The sequence below is a fragment of the Terrapene carolina genome, unplaced genomic scaffold, assembly GCF_002925995.2.
Source record: "Terrapene carolina triunguis isolate 2854851 unplaced genomic scaffold, T_m_triunguis-2.0 Scaffold130, whole genome shotgun sequence".
Lineage (NCBI taxonomy): Eukaryota > Metazoa > Chordata > Testudines > Emydidae > Terrapene > Terrapene triunguis.
Genome location: NW_020664481.1, coordinates 29741587 through 29757504, shown reverse-complemented (window position 1 = coordinate 29757504; position 15918 = coordinate 29741587). Strand labels below are relative to the sequence as shown.

Here is a 15918-nt window from a genome sequence, read left to right as displayed (position 1 = left end):
GGGAAAAAAAATCAAAATGTTTGCAATAGATGTTCTGTGTTAATGAGTGTGTTGATCATGCCAAATGTTGGTGAGTGCCCCTTTAAACAGTGGTGGAAAACCTGCGGCCTCTGGGCTGCACGCGGCCCGTCAGGGTAATCTGCTGGTAGGCTGCAAAACAGTTTAACGTTGACCATCCACAGGCACAGCCGCCCATAGCCCCCAGTGGCCGCAGTTCGCCATTCCCAGCCAATGGGAGCTGCGGGAAGCGGCAGCCAGCATGTCCCTGTGGCCTGCGTTTCTTCCTGCAGCTCCCATTGGCCGGGAACAGTGAACCGCGGCCACTGGGAGCTGTGGGCAGCCGTGCAAATGTAAACAAACTGTCTGGTGGCCCACCAGCAGATTACCCTGTCAGGCCACAGGTTGCCCACTACTGCCTTAGAGGTATTATATACACTTAAACTTGAAGATTGTAGCTTTTCAGCTCTGTTGTATGTAGATCTGTAACAAACTCATTGTATGTAAGTGGGAACGGATTGTACACATAATATTGTTGAGGCACTTCACTGAATGTGGATGATACCTTCAAACCTCCTCCTGGTACATAAAGGAGTTTTATCTGACTTCTCCTTCTGAAGTTAATTTAACTCTCCAGTTTTAAGTGGATCATAATATTTTTGTCATATTCAGAACACATTATTCAGAGTTACAACAAAATCAGCTAGTTATGTTTGATAAAACAATAAATGATACAAAAATGCAAGTATCTTTAAAGTTTATTCCGGAAACTGCACACTTGATTTTAAGGAAATACCTAAAGCATGTAGAATCAGTAAATCTTGATTGTTTTTGCTGTTAGCTAACAGAAGACAGAGGTTTATACTATCCCCAGAAATTGCTTCTAGGGTCATAACAGGTGTGTTTCATCTGGCAAGGAGTTCTTATGGCTGAAACTGGGGAGGGGGACTGCTAAAAACATGGGTTTACAATGAAAGCACATATAGCAGTAACAGGCACTGAAGTCAATAAACTGTTAAAAATGAAACTGAGTTAAGATCATTCCTGGCTGCCTAGCAAATAATAAATGCATTACTTCAGTGTAAAATCGGTTTATTTGAGAGATGATTCCTCTGATTTAAAGTGAATAAGAACTTATCAATTCCTGGAAAGTAACAAGCATGAAGGAGTTAATTGTGTTTTTTGGAATTTTTAAATATTGTCACATAATTAGGCTGACAAGAAAAGGATAAGTTGCTACTTGCTCTATAAATGCCAGCTGTACATTCTAGACCAGCAAGAAAGTTGAGGCAAGATGTAAGATGCTTATAAATAGTATCGTACTAGTACATCTGCTTGTGACCTCATTTATGTAGCACTGAATTGCTCATGATTTATTTACGTTTCTTCAGGTAACAAGTCAGTTACTTTATCCTGTATGAGCACTAGATGACAGATCCTGTTTCTGTGTAAACCAAAATGTACTCTTATGATATGCCCAGGGGATAAATGATGTCCTAAAGCAGATATTTATAACCTATAGTTAATCACAAGCAAATGTGAAACATACTACACTAGTTACTAACTGCCAGCTATCAAGTCATTCCATGATTCCTGCTGACGTGTATATTAAGACAACTGGTTTTTTTGGCTTTGGCCATTCCCCATAGCATATTTCTTTAAATTTGTGACACCTGGACACAACTATAAAGATTGGCAGTGTAAGAAAATTATATTCTATATTTATCTTCAGGCTAAGCCTTCCTATAGTTGCCTGCTAACGTTCCCTACCCTGACCTAGAAAATCTGTGCTCTTTGCTGCATCATGCTGTGGAATCTCCTCAGCAAACACTGCAAATATTATGCCTAATTTAGGGTGATAACTTTGTGAAATGGATTATTGTCCATTAGGGAGAGATGTGAGATTATAAACTATTTACTTAGTTCGGCAAACTTGACTAAAAATACAGGAAAAATCTAGGGGCAAAAGGAACAATGTTTTGTGATGTCAGAAAATGTTGTGCCACAGGCATAATAGCATATTAGCTGCCCTTTTCGTTTTAAATGAAATACTTTACGCCTTCAGCAAAGTTATGTAATTTTGAATACTAGCTTATACAAGGAGGAAGGGGGATAGGCACTCTTTCCCCAGCAGAAGACATGCATCTGGGACACACAATTCTTGGAGCTTTTTGGCATACTGGGGAAATGTGCTTAAAGCACCATATACAGTAGTACAACATGGCATGTTCCCTTCCCTATACCCAGCCAGTTGTGTTGGCCGCTGTGGAAGTGGGCACAGGTCTAGCCCTACCTACTCACCTGGATGTCTCATACCATACATATATGGTAGATATACCAGGAATCAATAGGCAGCGATTCCTGGTATATCTACAATTTGTGACTAGTTTCTGCTTGCAGTGATAGGGAAGACCTGGTGCACCTGCACAGGGACCAGTCATAACTGGGCTCAACATTTCCCATTCACAGCTACATTAAGACATTGTTTTTGACCTACAGAGCCTCTCTTTGGGAAGCAAGAGTGAGCTACTTAATTTGCCCCTTGTTTCTTTCTTAACAGTTGCTGAAGACTCTGCAAAATCACTTGCCGACTCATCTTCTGGATTCGGTCATTCTTCACCACCACTACAGCCGCCTCCAACAAACTGTTTATCTAACGAAAATAGATTTCACTCTCTACCTTTTAGCCTGACAAAAACGTCTAATACTAATGGTACTATTGGACATAGTCCCCTCTCTCTGTCTGTTCAATCAGTTATTGGGGATTTGAACACTGCTGCCACTCAGGAATGTCCATCAATAGTAATGCCTGTCAATAACTGGCATGGTCTTGAAGCAGGTTCACTGGCTGAAGTTAAAGAGAATCCTCCTTTCTATGGAGTAATCCGCTGGATTGGTCAGCCACCAGGCGTAAATGAAGTATTGGCTGGATTGGAACTGGTAAATAATACAAACTGCACAATCTTATTGTTTACAGTTTTATTTTCTGTCTATCTTGCAATTTAAATAATAGTTTTGTAGCTGAGGACCAGAATTCATGTACTCTACAAAAGTAATTTGGCTTGGCTGAAATATACTTGTCACATGATTTGAGTGCAGTATAGTTTAAAATTGTGAATAGGACTTAATCATTTTATAACTTCATTAAAGCCTTGTTTCATCACCAAGTTATGAGATGGTTGGGGCCTGTTCTGTACTACAGATAAAACTGTTGTAGCCTGCTCAGTGAGCAACCACTGTGTTCTTTTAGTTAGACATTTTTATAGTGTAGAAGAGCCTTGAATTCCTTTTATTTGTTTCTTAGTTTATATAGGCTGCTCCATCAGAACTTGTGAATTACTGGACATCCATCATTTTCTGTTTAAAAAGACAGGGAATACAACCTACATTAAATATTGTCTGTAATAGCCTTCAGAATGAGAAGGCTGTTGTCAGATGGTAGAATATTAGCAGAATGATTGCCACTATAGTTCCACGGTAACTAATAGTTCTATTCAGATACTTGAATTTAGCAGTGGATTTAAGTCATACTTACAGGTAGAGCAGAGCAGGAAATGGCTTTCCAAGTCCTGTTCTGCACTGGAACAAAACTGAGACTTTTCAAATATTTTTCTTGGGGGGGAGGGAGTGGGGAGGATGGGAGAGAAAAGAGAGACACACCCACCCAAGAATTGTCCTAACCACCAGGTACTGGCATTCACCTGGTATATGGGACACCCAGGATCAAATCCTTGCTCTGCCAGATGAAGAGTGCTCTAACCACAAGGCAACTAGCTATTTTGGGGTGGGTTTTTCTCTCTCCCCACTCTGTTGGTGTGGCTTCACTTCATATGAATAATATTTATTGGGCTAGAGAGAGAGACACTATAGCTAAGCGATTAGAGCACTTGTTGGGATGTGGGAGCCCAGGTTCCAGTCCATGAGTCTTTCACGTCCCATTTGAGTTGTCAGGAAAGATTTCTTGGGACAAAGTTCCTGAGAAAAGTGTTTTTGTTTTGTTCTCCCCCATTTCAGTTTTGATGAATCAGCATTGTCATTGACAAACTATTTTGCCAGAAAATTCCCAACCAGTTCTACTTACAAGGCCAATTACACAAATTTCAAATAAAGCCACGGTTGCAGCAAAATTATGCAGATTTGTGTTATGTTTTTGATATTTTTATGGTAGTCGTAGACCTGGTTGTGACTGTGCAGCAACTAAATTATTTTCTGTGCATGTAATATGATGCCTCTTAAGAATAATTTTCTATTGAATTTTACACAAGTATCCATCAAAATCATAGCAGTATACATATGGTAAATATGTTTTCTCTCTTAAAGAAGAGGCAGATGAGTACATGGGTGCATTTTGAGTTTTCACCAAAAAAACCACTGCAGCTGATTAGCTTTAGCTTTATCCTTTATCCTATATTTTCAGTCACAGATGATCTGCAGGCTGTGTTTTATGACTCCATGGGCTAAACTTGGCCCTTGGACTTGCACATAATACACTTCTGCAATAGGTCTAACATCTGTTTAATATCCATTAATACTTTTGACAGCATCCTTGAAATAGCTATCTTCCAGTCTTAATCATTTTGTTCCCTGTTACAATTATACTGCAAACATTCAGACTTCCTTCATGCTCACACTGTTACAGAGGCTGCACTGGTATATTTCCTCCCAGCCTACAATGAAAAAATTCAAATGATAATTATTTATGGTGGAGAAAAATACCGCATAGAGAATACCATAAACTTATCTAATTGCAGAGGGGTTAAAGGGCAGAGAAGTGTGGCTTTGCTGCTCTTATCACTAAACTAAAAATAAATCACTCATGAACTGAAGCCATATATACCAACTTGTAGCCCTAAATCAATCTTGCATCGCAGAGTGGAAAACTTGAATTGAGGTGTCTTTATCACAGATATCTTGTCAAACACCTAAATCACCAGAATCCTAGGAATTGGAGTTGTAGGACAGTAGTTCTGCATGCACTTTTTTCAATTTTTAAAAAAAGTAGTAAATCCCCTCTGTTTCATTTTCAGGAAGATGAATGCGCAAGCTGTACGGATGGAACATTTAAAGGAACTAGATACTTCACCTGTGCCCCAAAAAAGGCTCTCTTTGTTAAACTCAAGAGCTGCAGGCCAGATTCTAGGTTTGCATCACTGCAGCCTGTTCCCAACCAGATTGAACGCTGCAACTCTCTAGGTATTGAATGTGTCCTTCTCAATTATTTACTAATCTGGAAGTAACATTGTTTCTGATTTTGCTTCTTCATGGAGTAGTCAGCTAGAAATACGTAGCATTTAAAAGGCTGTACAAGCATTACTTAATCTGATTAGTCAATGGTGAGAGTACTGTGCACAGAACATAATTTAACATTTTTCTTTGAATTATTCTATCACTGACTTTAAAGCAAGAAAATGTTCTACCACTACTTTTAAGAAAGTTGAAGTTTTTTTCTTGTATATCATGTGACAAAGATCAGTGTGTAAATTGTGAAATGTATTGGAAATTGAAGTTTTTAATTACACTTGGCATTTCTCACTTTACTGATGGCAGCAGCAATCTTGCTAAGAGCTTTATAGAAATGTAGAGTTGGAAGGGACGTCAAGAGGTTACTAGTCCAGTCCCCTGTGCTGAGGCAGGACACCCTGACAAGTTTGTCTAATCTGTTCTTAAAAACCTTCAATTATGGGGATTCCATAACCTCCGTTGGAAGCCTGTTTCGGTGCTTAACTATCTCTATAGCTAGAACGTTTTTCCTAAATCTTCCTTGGTGCAGGTTAAGCCAATTACATTTGCAACTCCAGCAATATATGATCTCAGTTTCAGATACTGCAAGCCTGCTTCCATTCTCCTTCGATATGGCTCATTTTGAGAGGGGAAAAAAATCAGCATGTAAATACTAATAATTTATTAAAATGGAAAAGAGTGCCTGTTTACATGGTGGAGGCATATTTTCTGGATGCAAAATATTCAAACTGTCTTGATCTTGTGCTAGATGTGTTTTGGCAAAGAGAAATAGAGTTTCTAAACATTCATACCTTTAAGATGGTTTAAATAAAACGTGTAAAAATTAGGGAGAAATTCATTTATGCTCACTAGGTGAAACTCTATTCCAGTGTAGTGGGCCCAACCCAAGTGTGGTAATGGGACATCAGTGGGGCTTTAAGGACTTGAACACCATCGCTGCAGAATGTGTTTCACTCACTGAGAGTAAATAGTACAATAAATGCCACGCTGCTTCCTTCCCAGACCTGAAGAGCAGCTCTATGTTGTTCAAAAGCTTTTACCTTCCACCAACACAAATTGGTCCAATAGAATGTTACATCACCAACCTTGTCTCCCTTTCTAGTATAGGGAAAGAATGGTTTCAAAGTAAGCAATATGTTGTCTACAAAACACTTATAGGAAAATCTTGATGGAGGTGAAATTTTGAAGCTTTTAAGTGACTTTTAAAAAAAATATTTTCAGCCTTTGGAGGATACTTAAGTGAAGTGGTAGAAGAAAACACTCCTCCAAAAACAGAAAAAGAAGGTTTAGAGACCATGATTGGAAAGAAGAAAGGCATCCAGGGTCATTACAATTCCTGTTACTTAGACTCCACCTTATTCTGGTAAGTGTTTGTTTTGTTTTAATTTGTGCAACTGAATCCAGAGATGTGGGTGAGAGGGAGAAATGTTACAAATGTAATAGAGTAGCTGAGTACTAATCTGTATTGAATGTTTTGCATTATTGCTGCGCAACTAACAGTGACATATTGTGCATTTAATGCCTACTGTGGCATAACATTATTTTCAATTGAATTGGTCCACCAGGACTGGATTGGCTCCTGAGTGTGCATTCTGATATTCACTGAGCGGGTTAAATAACTTCCTAACATGAAATGTTTAATTTGAATTCTTGACTGGTATCCAGTCATTACTCTTGTCTTCTACCTTTATTTTCTTTGGTGTGCGGTAATTTATTTTTGCTTGATTTGTTCTTTACTTCCTCCTCTGGCCTTCATTGGCCTGAGACTTAGTTATGTTCCTCAGCATTTTACAGAATGAAAATAATTTTTTTTCCTCTTTCAGCCTGTTTTCTTTTAGCTCTGTTTTGGACACTGTTTTACTTAGACCTAAAGAAAAGAATGATGTAGAATATTATAGTGAAACTCAAGAGCTGCTAAGGACGGAGATTGTAAACCCTCTGCGGATGTAAGTAGATGCGTAGAAAACATTGTACTAGAACTAGCCAATGAGTCTCCAGTCTAGTATAAATTTTATAAATACCTAGCCACCTGTGCAATACTATGTCACGGGAATGAAAAGTTCCTTCCTGAGGACTGCTATTGTAAGGCAGTGAGGACAAACAGCTCTGGTGATTTTTAATCTATTTGGTGTAACTGCAGATGATGTTACAAAAAATGTAAGAAGGCATAGTCATAGTCATATCGGCATTTCCATTTCCTAGAACTGGAAACAAATATGTCTCTAGCTTTAGATAAACCATGTGTGTTGACACAAACATAAGTGGTAGTAAGCACCAGTGGTGACTTGGACAGACATGGGTAGTTAGAGCAACCTAAAATCTGGATACTTATGGCATGAAAAACAGTTGTTGTGCCTCAGTTTCTCTTCTGTTTAGGATTGTATGATTCAGACTGACTCTTCTCTTCCTTATTAGTCATTAGTAACAATCACAACTGCTTTTAAAAAGTTTCAGAAAATTCTGCTTTGTGGGCATATCATACACTGAAATCACTTAGCAAATTATATTAAGAGAAATTCAAAGGTAATGATGAGTAGAGATGAGAAGTTTGAGGCTCATAGAACCAAAGGAAATGTTACAGAATGACATACGTAGCAATATGCAGTGGGGATTATAAATTATTCCTCTTTCGTTCAAAAAAAGACCACTAGGCTTTATGAAAACATAATTAATTAGTATTGGTTATAGTTCTAAAGCTATACTTTGGTTTTACCATTAATAGCTTATTTGTAAAGATTTTAGCTTTCTTCCTTTGAAGAAAAATGCTGGATTTTGAACCTCTTAGAAGTGAGGACATGCACACCACTGGTGTATTCTATGATTCCATGGCCACAGAATGGATTGCAGAATCTATCTCCAGCCAAAGAAATCTCAAATGATTGCTGGGACAGCAAATTAAAAGCTTTTTGTTTGTTTTGTTTTGTCTCCCCCCTACCCCCAACGTTTCAAGGCTTTTCGCTACACCTTCCCACAATATAGAAAGAGGAGACCCATCTCCTCTCTAATTCACAAAACTTCAACCACCTCCATGTGTCAAACACCGTTTTTAGCATTCAGGAAAAAGTGAAATACTTTTAACTGGAACAATTTCTGCAATGCTGTTTGCATACTGTCATTTATAAAATTTGGTGGCACACTGAAAACTGAATATGGTGGGATAGTGCAAGTTAAATTGACAACTATTCCAAAACTGAAATTTGTGTAACCTTTAGTATTCAGATAATTAACCCACAAGGAGGATTGGTTTCATGTTTAATAAAACTCTGAAATTACTTGAAGCTATCACAGAAATGTCAATGCACCTCAGAATTCAGCAGCGCTCTGTCACAGAAAACTGAACCATGACCAAGAACTTGGTCCATTGTGCTGCAGAATACAAGAGGTCTGGCATTTAGGTTTATGGGGGGAATGCCAGATACTATAAAAATCAGTAAAGGAAATAAAGCCTCTGGTTATTAAGTCTCTCTCCTCTACTGACTTGATGAAAAGATTTAGCTAATAGTTTATTAAACCAATTTCTTAATGTAGTTTCGGATATGTGTGCGCCACGAAAATAATGAAATTGAGGAAAATACTTGAAAAAGTTGAAGCTGCATCAGGATTCACTTCTGAGGAAAAAGGTAATTGCAGAAGTTTTTTGCTTCTAGATTATGTAGTCGTTGCTATAAGAAGGGACTGAAAAAACATATATTCATTACATAGTATACGTTAAGATATACAAATATTTTTCTGTAGCACCCATCTCTATAGTATCAAAGCTTTGATTAGGGATGGGGATTGAAGAATTTACCTTCCTCATGGAATGACTTTGAGCTCATCCATAAGGCCCTTCCCCTTTCCGCGTTCAGATCTTTCCTGAAGACTCACCTATGTTGTGATGCTAATGGGGAAACTAGCTGACTTTTACTCACAGGTTTGAGACTAATTGGGTTTGTGTGGTGTTTGTTTATTTATTTATTTATTTTATTTATTTTTAAATATATTTTATAGTCAGTCTTTTATTACCAAGATGTGACCAGTCGCTGCTCAACTACTCAGCTAATTTCCTTCTTTTCTTTTGGGAAAGTAGCATGCACTTTGCAGGTACTGCTAGAAGCAAATTAATAATCCCTTCAATTAGGAGTGAGAAGAAAACACCGCCACTCTTTTTGATATTGAGATCTGGATAGCAGATGTCTGTCCGTCTGATCAATATTAAATTGGAGGCTGTGACCCTCCAACAAAGTAAAAATGGTTACCACTGTAGATATTTCTTGTATCGATTAGCAGATACTGTAATTACTTTTCTATTTCCTCTGCTGGTGGTAGCTTTTTCCCCCCTCTTCACAGGGTCAAATAATTCCCTTTGGAGTAGGATATCTTTGTTCATCTGTAAGCCTTGTTATCTAGAGTTTAGCCTTCATCTGTTTATGGTTCTGTTTGGTGCTTAGTAGATAAAGTTTAGGATTGTGTGCTCCCAAATATGGCAGTTGATAAGTTGACATAACTACTCTGCTACTAAAATTGGAATGGTTTTTTTTGTTCCAATTAGAATAAAGCTGCTTAATTTTATTTAAAAACAGTCTTGGAGATTGTATGTGCTTTAACATGCTACTATTACTTTTATTTTTGTCCAGATCCAGAAGAATTCTTGAATATTTTATTTCATCATATTTTAAGAGTAGAGCCACTGTTAAAAATAAGGTAAAATGCTCTTTTGACTAAGCAATAAAAATGTATGTGTTGAACTCTTACAGCAGATTTATCCCGGCAATGATGCTAGCGTCAGTGCAGGAGCTGAAGAAAGGTCTTCCACCCTTAGAGGCGGTCTAAGTTATGCCTCTTGCTAACATTGCCTCAAGCCTCATTGGGGATGTGACAGGGTGCTGAGTAAGGAGGGCTTAATCAGCCCCTTGCCACTCCAGCCCCAAACAAGGGGGATGGATTGGGGCTGGTTGAAGAGCCCTGTGCCTGCCTGGCAACGAGAAACAGCTGCCAGCCTAATTTAGCCAGGGGCTATAGAAGCTGGCAGGAAGGAAGCCAGGGGAAGAGAAAGGCCAGGCCAGGCACAGGGAGGGATGGGGCTGGGGCCGGGCCCTCTGGTCTGCTGCTGGCAAAGTTTGGCTGAAAAACCTGTACATGGATAGTAAGGTGGTGGTGCGAAACAGCTGTAAATAAAGAGCACTGGTGTTTGCATCAACCTAAGGCGTTCCTGGCTGATTGGCGAGGGAAGCAGGGGCAGAAACCAGAGGGGCCCAGCTTACGCCCCACTACAGGGGGGTATCGCCAAAACATATTACTGCTTTGGCTGTGCCTACTGCTGCCTCTGGCTTGCTCCTAAAAGCCCTTTGTGTCAAGGTTTTTGCTTCCCTGGGAATGGTGTAAAGGTCTCCTCCCCCTGTTTCTTGTACGTGTTGGCCTTATGTGCCTGACTTTTATGGCCCCTCTCTACCAGCAGAGCTAACCCACAGGGCCCATAGAGCAATTCTGAATCTAGCCCTTAGTGTGTAGCCAGTTACTTTTGGAACAACTTTTTGAAGCAATCTTAAGCAGTAGAATCTGACATAAAATATTTTGGCTTTTCAGGAAAAATATTATAATTTGCTTTGGAGGAAGCATAAAGATTTTGATTTCTTATTTCTTTTAAAGTTAAACACATGCAGTCCTCATTTAAAAATAATTCTTTATAAAATTTGTAAGGCCTCATTCTCCCCTATGCAAGTTATTCTTTCTAAGGCAGGAGGAAAGAACTCTGCAAAACTTAACTCATGGAGTTTTATATTCATTCTTTGGGAATAGGATGTTGGGGTTTATTCACCTCCATACCCACATAGGATTGGCAGAGATTTAGCCCCCTAAATCTGCACGTCTTTGGGCTTGCAATGGAAGTAAGGTCTATTGCATGGAGGGCCTACTGCTTCCATGCTGTTGCCTAGCCCTTGCCTTTCTGTGGCCCCTTGACAATACATCTCTTGCAGCAGCCTTGTTGCCAGGAATTTCCCAAGGGCTTCTTTCACTGGGAATCCCTTGCTCCCCATAGGCTCTGCAGTAAACTTCCCTGAATTGCCCTGCAGATTTGAGTTGAGATTACTAAACCTATTGTGGTCAGCTCCTAGCCCTCCCCTTTGGAGCTTCTTCAGAGAAGCTTCTGTAAGTTGTGGGAAAAGATAGAGGAAGCATGCTGGGGAGCTGGCACACTCTACTTTCCTCCTCTTGCTACCCTAGCCCAGATTCATGGGCTTTTGTCTCCCCTCCTCTCTCAAAAAATAAGGAAAAACTGAGTCCATATAGAGAATATTTTCAGAATATAACTTGCAACATCCTGGCCCACTATACTGCAGTATTTCAGCACTATGAAACTGATAATTTGCCTAATCAATCTCTAGAAATTGTGGATGTTCCAGATGTAACAGTTTGGGAATTTTGGATATGCAAATTAAAATAGATGTAGTATAGTTTTATAGTTGAACAAAATGTAAAGAATGCTTTAAGCTCAAGGATTCCCAATGCTGTGCTTTCTTAGGCCTGGTCTACACTACGAGTTTAGGTCGACTTTAGCCACGTTAAATCGACTTAAGCCTGGACACGTTTACACTACGAAGCCCTTTCTGTCGACTTAAAGGGCCCTTTAAACCGGTTTCCTAACACCACCTCGACAAGGGGATTAGCGATAAAATCGACCTTAGGGGGTCGGAATTGGGTTAGTGTGGACGGAATTCGACATTACTGGCCTCCGGGAGCTATCCCACAGTGCTTCATTGTGACCGCTCTGGACAGCACTCTCATCTCAGATGCACTGGCCAGGTAGACAGGAAAAGCCCCGCGAACGTTTGAATTTCATTTCCTGTTTGCTCAGCGTGGAGAGCACAGGTGACCATGCAGAGCCCATCAGCACAGGTAACCCTGATGGAGTCCCAGTCCCAGGATCGCAGAAGAGCTCCAGCCTGGACCGAACGGGAGGTACAGGATCTGATCGCCATCTGGGGAGATGAAGCAGTGCTCGCCGAACTCCGAAACAGTAAAAGAAACGGCAAAACATTAGAAAAGATCTCCAAGGCCATGAAGGACAGAGGCCATAACAGGGACGCGCGGCAGTGCCGCGTGAAAATTAAGGAGCTAAGGCAAGCCTACCACAAAGTCAGAGACGCAAACGGAAGGTCCGGGGCAGAGCCGCAAACATGCCGCTACTACGCGGAGCTGCATGCCATTCTAGGGGGTGCAGCCACCACTAGCCCAAGCGTGTTCTATGAGTCCCTCTCTGCAAACGGGGAAGCGGGTTCGGCGGACGAGGAAGATGAGGATGGAGAGAACATAGATAGCTCACAGCAGCAAGGAAGCGGAGAAACCAGTTACCCCAACAGCCAGGATATGTTTGTCACCCTGGACCTGGAAACAGTAACCTCCGAACTCACCCAAGACCCTGAGGGCACACAGGGGACCTCTGGTGAGTGTACCTTTGCAAAAATTACACATAGTTTAAAAACAAGCGTGTTTAATGATTAATGATTAATTTGCCCTGGCAATCGCGGCCAGTACAGCTACTGGAAAAGTCTGTTAACGTGTATGGGGATGGAGCGGAAATCCTCCAGGGACATCTCCAGAAAGCTCTCCTTCATGTAATCCCAAAGCCTTTGCAAAAGGTTTCTGGGGAGGGCTGCCTTATCCCGTCCGCCATGGTAGGACACTTTACCACGCCAGGCCAGTAGCACGTAGTCTGGAATCATTGCATAACAAAGCATGGCAGCGTATGGTCCCGGTGTTTGCTGGCATGCAGACAACATCCATTCCTTATCGCTCTTTGTTATCCTCAGGAGAGTGATATCATTCACGGTCACCTGGTTAAAATGGGGCAATTTTATTAAGGGGACATTCAGAGGTGCCCCTTCCTGGTCTGCTGAACAGAAATATTCCCCGCTGTTAACCACGCGGTGGGGGGGAGGGGTGAAGTGACCATCCCAGAGAATTGGGTGTGTGGGGGAGGGGAGTTAGTTGGGTTTGTGCTGCATGTTAAACCTGAAATCGCATCCCCTCCTTTTACATTGCAAACCCATTTTAAATGGCACGGGTGCTTGGTATGGGAAATGAGGGCAGAACTGTTTGAAACCATCCCCACATGTTAAGAAGGTTAAAAAAGCCCAAAGACTATATGTCTTACCATATATGTGAGACATCTGTGTCTCACACCAAACCAGGAGACTCTCAATATAAGAGGAAAAATGCGACCTTGTAACGAAAGCACATGTGCTGTGTGATGTTGTGAACAGCAAAATCTAACGTGAAAGAGTCTACCCATTGTTCTCTAAAATGTATCTTTTTTAACAACCTCTCCCTTCTCCACCAGCTGCAAATCTTACTCCTTCGCAGAGGCTAGTGAATATTCGAAGAAGGAAGCGAAGGACGCGTGACGAAATGTTTACTGAACTTCAGACTGCCTCCCACGCTGACAGAGCACAGCTGAATGCGTGGAGGCAGTCAATGACTGATTTTAAAAAAGCCCAATATGAGCGAGAGGAGAGGTGGCGTGCTGAAGAGGAGAAGTTGCGTGCTGAAACGCGGGCTGAAGAGGAGAGGTGGCGTCAACTTGTAATCAGAAAGCAAGAGTCGATGCTCCGGCTGCTGGAGCATCAAAGTGATATGCTCCTGCATATGGTTGAGCTGCAGGAAAGGCAGCAGGAGCAGAGACCGCCGCTACAGCCCCTCTGTAACCAGCAGCCATCCTCCCCAAGTCCCATTGCCTCCTCACCCAGACGCCCAAGAACACGGTGGGGGGGCCTTCGGCCACCCACTCACTCCACCCTAGATGATTTCCATAGCAATAAGTTTTAAAGTTTTAAATTGGAGTGTGTCCTTTTCCTTCCCTCCTCCCCCACCCATCCCGGGCTACCTTTCCAATTATCCCCCTAGTTGTGTGCTGAATTAATAAAGAATGCCTGAATGTGAAGTATCAATGACTTTATTGCCTCTGCAAGTGGTGCTCGAAGGGGGGAGGGTAGTAGGGGAGGGTGGGGTGGTTGGTTTGCAGGGAAGTAGAGTTAACAGGGTGGTGGGGGAGGGGCAGAGGGTTCATCAAGGAGCAACAAACAGAAGTTTCACTCCGTAGCCTGGCCAGTCACAAAACTGGTTTTCAACGCTTCTCTGATGCGCACCGCGCCCTGCTGTGCTCCTCTAACCGCCCTGGTGTCTGGCTGCGCGTAATCAGCGGCCAGGCGATTTGCCTCAACCTCCCACCCCGCCATAAATGTCTCCCCCTTACTTTCACATATATTGTGGAGCGCACAGCAAGTAGCAATAACAATGGGGAGATTCTTTTCGTTAAGGTCTGAGCGAGTCAGTAAGCTGCGCCAGCGCGCTTTTAAACGGCCAAATGCACATTCCACCACCATTCGGCACTTGCTCAGCCTGTAGTTGAACAGGTCCTGACTGCTGTCCAGGCTGCCTGTGTATGGCTTCATGAGCCATGGCATTAAGGGGTAGGCTGGGTCCCCAAGGATCACGATAGGCATTTCAACATCCCCAACGGTTATTTTCTGGTCTGGGAAGAAAGTCCCTTCCTCCAGCTTTCGAAACAGAAGAGACTGCCTGAAGACGCGAGCATCATGTACCCTTCCCGGCCAGCCCACGTTGATGTCGGTGAAACGTCCCTTGTGATCCACCAGGGCTTGCAGCAGCATTGAAAAGTACCCCTTGCGGTTTATGTAGTCGGTGGCTTGGTGCGCCGGTGCCAAGATAGGGATATGGGTTCCGTCTATGGCCCCACCACAGTTTGGGAATCCCATTGCAGCAAAGCCATCCACTATGGTCTGCACGTTTCCCAGAGTCACTACCCTTGATATCACCAGGTCTCTCATTGCCCTGGCAACTTGGATCACAGCAGCCCCCACAGTAGATTTGCCCACTCCAAATTGATTCCCGACTGACCGGTAGCTGTCTGGCGTTGCAAGCTTCCACAGGGCTATCGCCACTCGCTTCTCCACTGTGAGGGCTGCTCTCATCCTGGTATTCTGGCGCTTCAGGGCAGGGGAAAGCAAGTCACAAAGTTCCATGAAAGTGCCCTTACGCATGCGAAAGTTTCGCAGCCACTGGGCATCGTCCCAGACCTGCAACACGATGCGGTCCCACCACTCTGTGCTTGTTTCCCGGGCCCAGAATCGGCGGTCCACGGCATGAACCTGCCCCAGTAACACCAAGATTTCCACATTGCTGGGGCTTGTGCCTTGTGAGAGGTCCATGTCAATTTCCTCATCACTATCGTCGCCGCGCTGCAATCGCCTCCTCCTCAGCTGGTCCTGGTTTGGCTTTGGCATGTCCAGGAGGCTCTGCATGTTTTCCAGGACAATGCGCGTGGTGTTCATAGTGCTCATAATTGCCGCGGTGATCTGAGCGGGCTCCATGATCCCAGTGCTGGCTATGGCGTCTGGTCTGAAAAAAGGCGCGAAAGTAGTATCTGACGGACCAGGGGAAGAAGGGAGGGAGGGAGAGAGGGAGGGAGGGAGGGAGGGGCGAGTGACGACATGGCATACAGGTACAGGGAATTAAAATCAAGAAAGGTGGCTTTGCATCAGTGAGAAACACAAACAACTGTCACACAGAATGCCCCCCCCCAAAGATTGAACTCAAAAGCCTGGGTTTAGCAGGAGGAAGGGGGGGGAAGCAAATGAATACAGAATAAATCTATTTTTTACATCTTAAGACGACGGTGCA

General features: G+C 42.5%; 1 protein-coding gene across 2 annotated transcripts in view; it reads left to right on the top strand.

Annotated features, from left to right (window-relative positions):
- CYLD (CYLD lysine 63 deubiquitinase) overlaps nucleotides 1-15918 on the top strand; it is a 46775-nt gene that overhangs the window by 17399 nt on the left and 13458 nt on the right. For both annotated transcript variants that reach the window (XM_024214633.3, XM_024214631.3), the window contains exons 7-12: nucleotides 2558-2937; nucleotides 5025-5190; nucleotides 6460-6601; nucleotides 7062-7184; nucleotides 8767-8858; nucleotides 9855-9921. In XM_024214633.3, the coding sequence (XP_024070401.1) occupies nucleotides 2558-2937; nucleotides 5025-5190; nucleotides 6460-6601; nucleotides 7062-7184; nucleotides 8767-8858; nucleotides 9855-9921 (970 nt within the window). The remainder of the gene's footprint in view (nucleotides 1-2557; nucleotides 2938-5024; nucleotides 5191-6459; nucleotides 6602-7061; nucleotides 7185-8766; nucleotides 8859-9854; nucleotides 9922-15918) is intronic.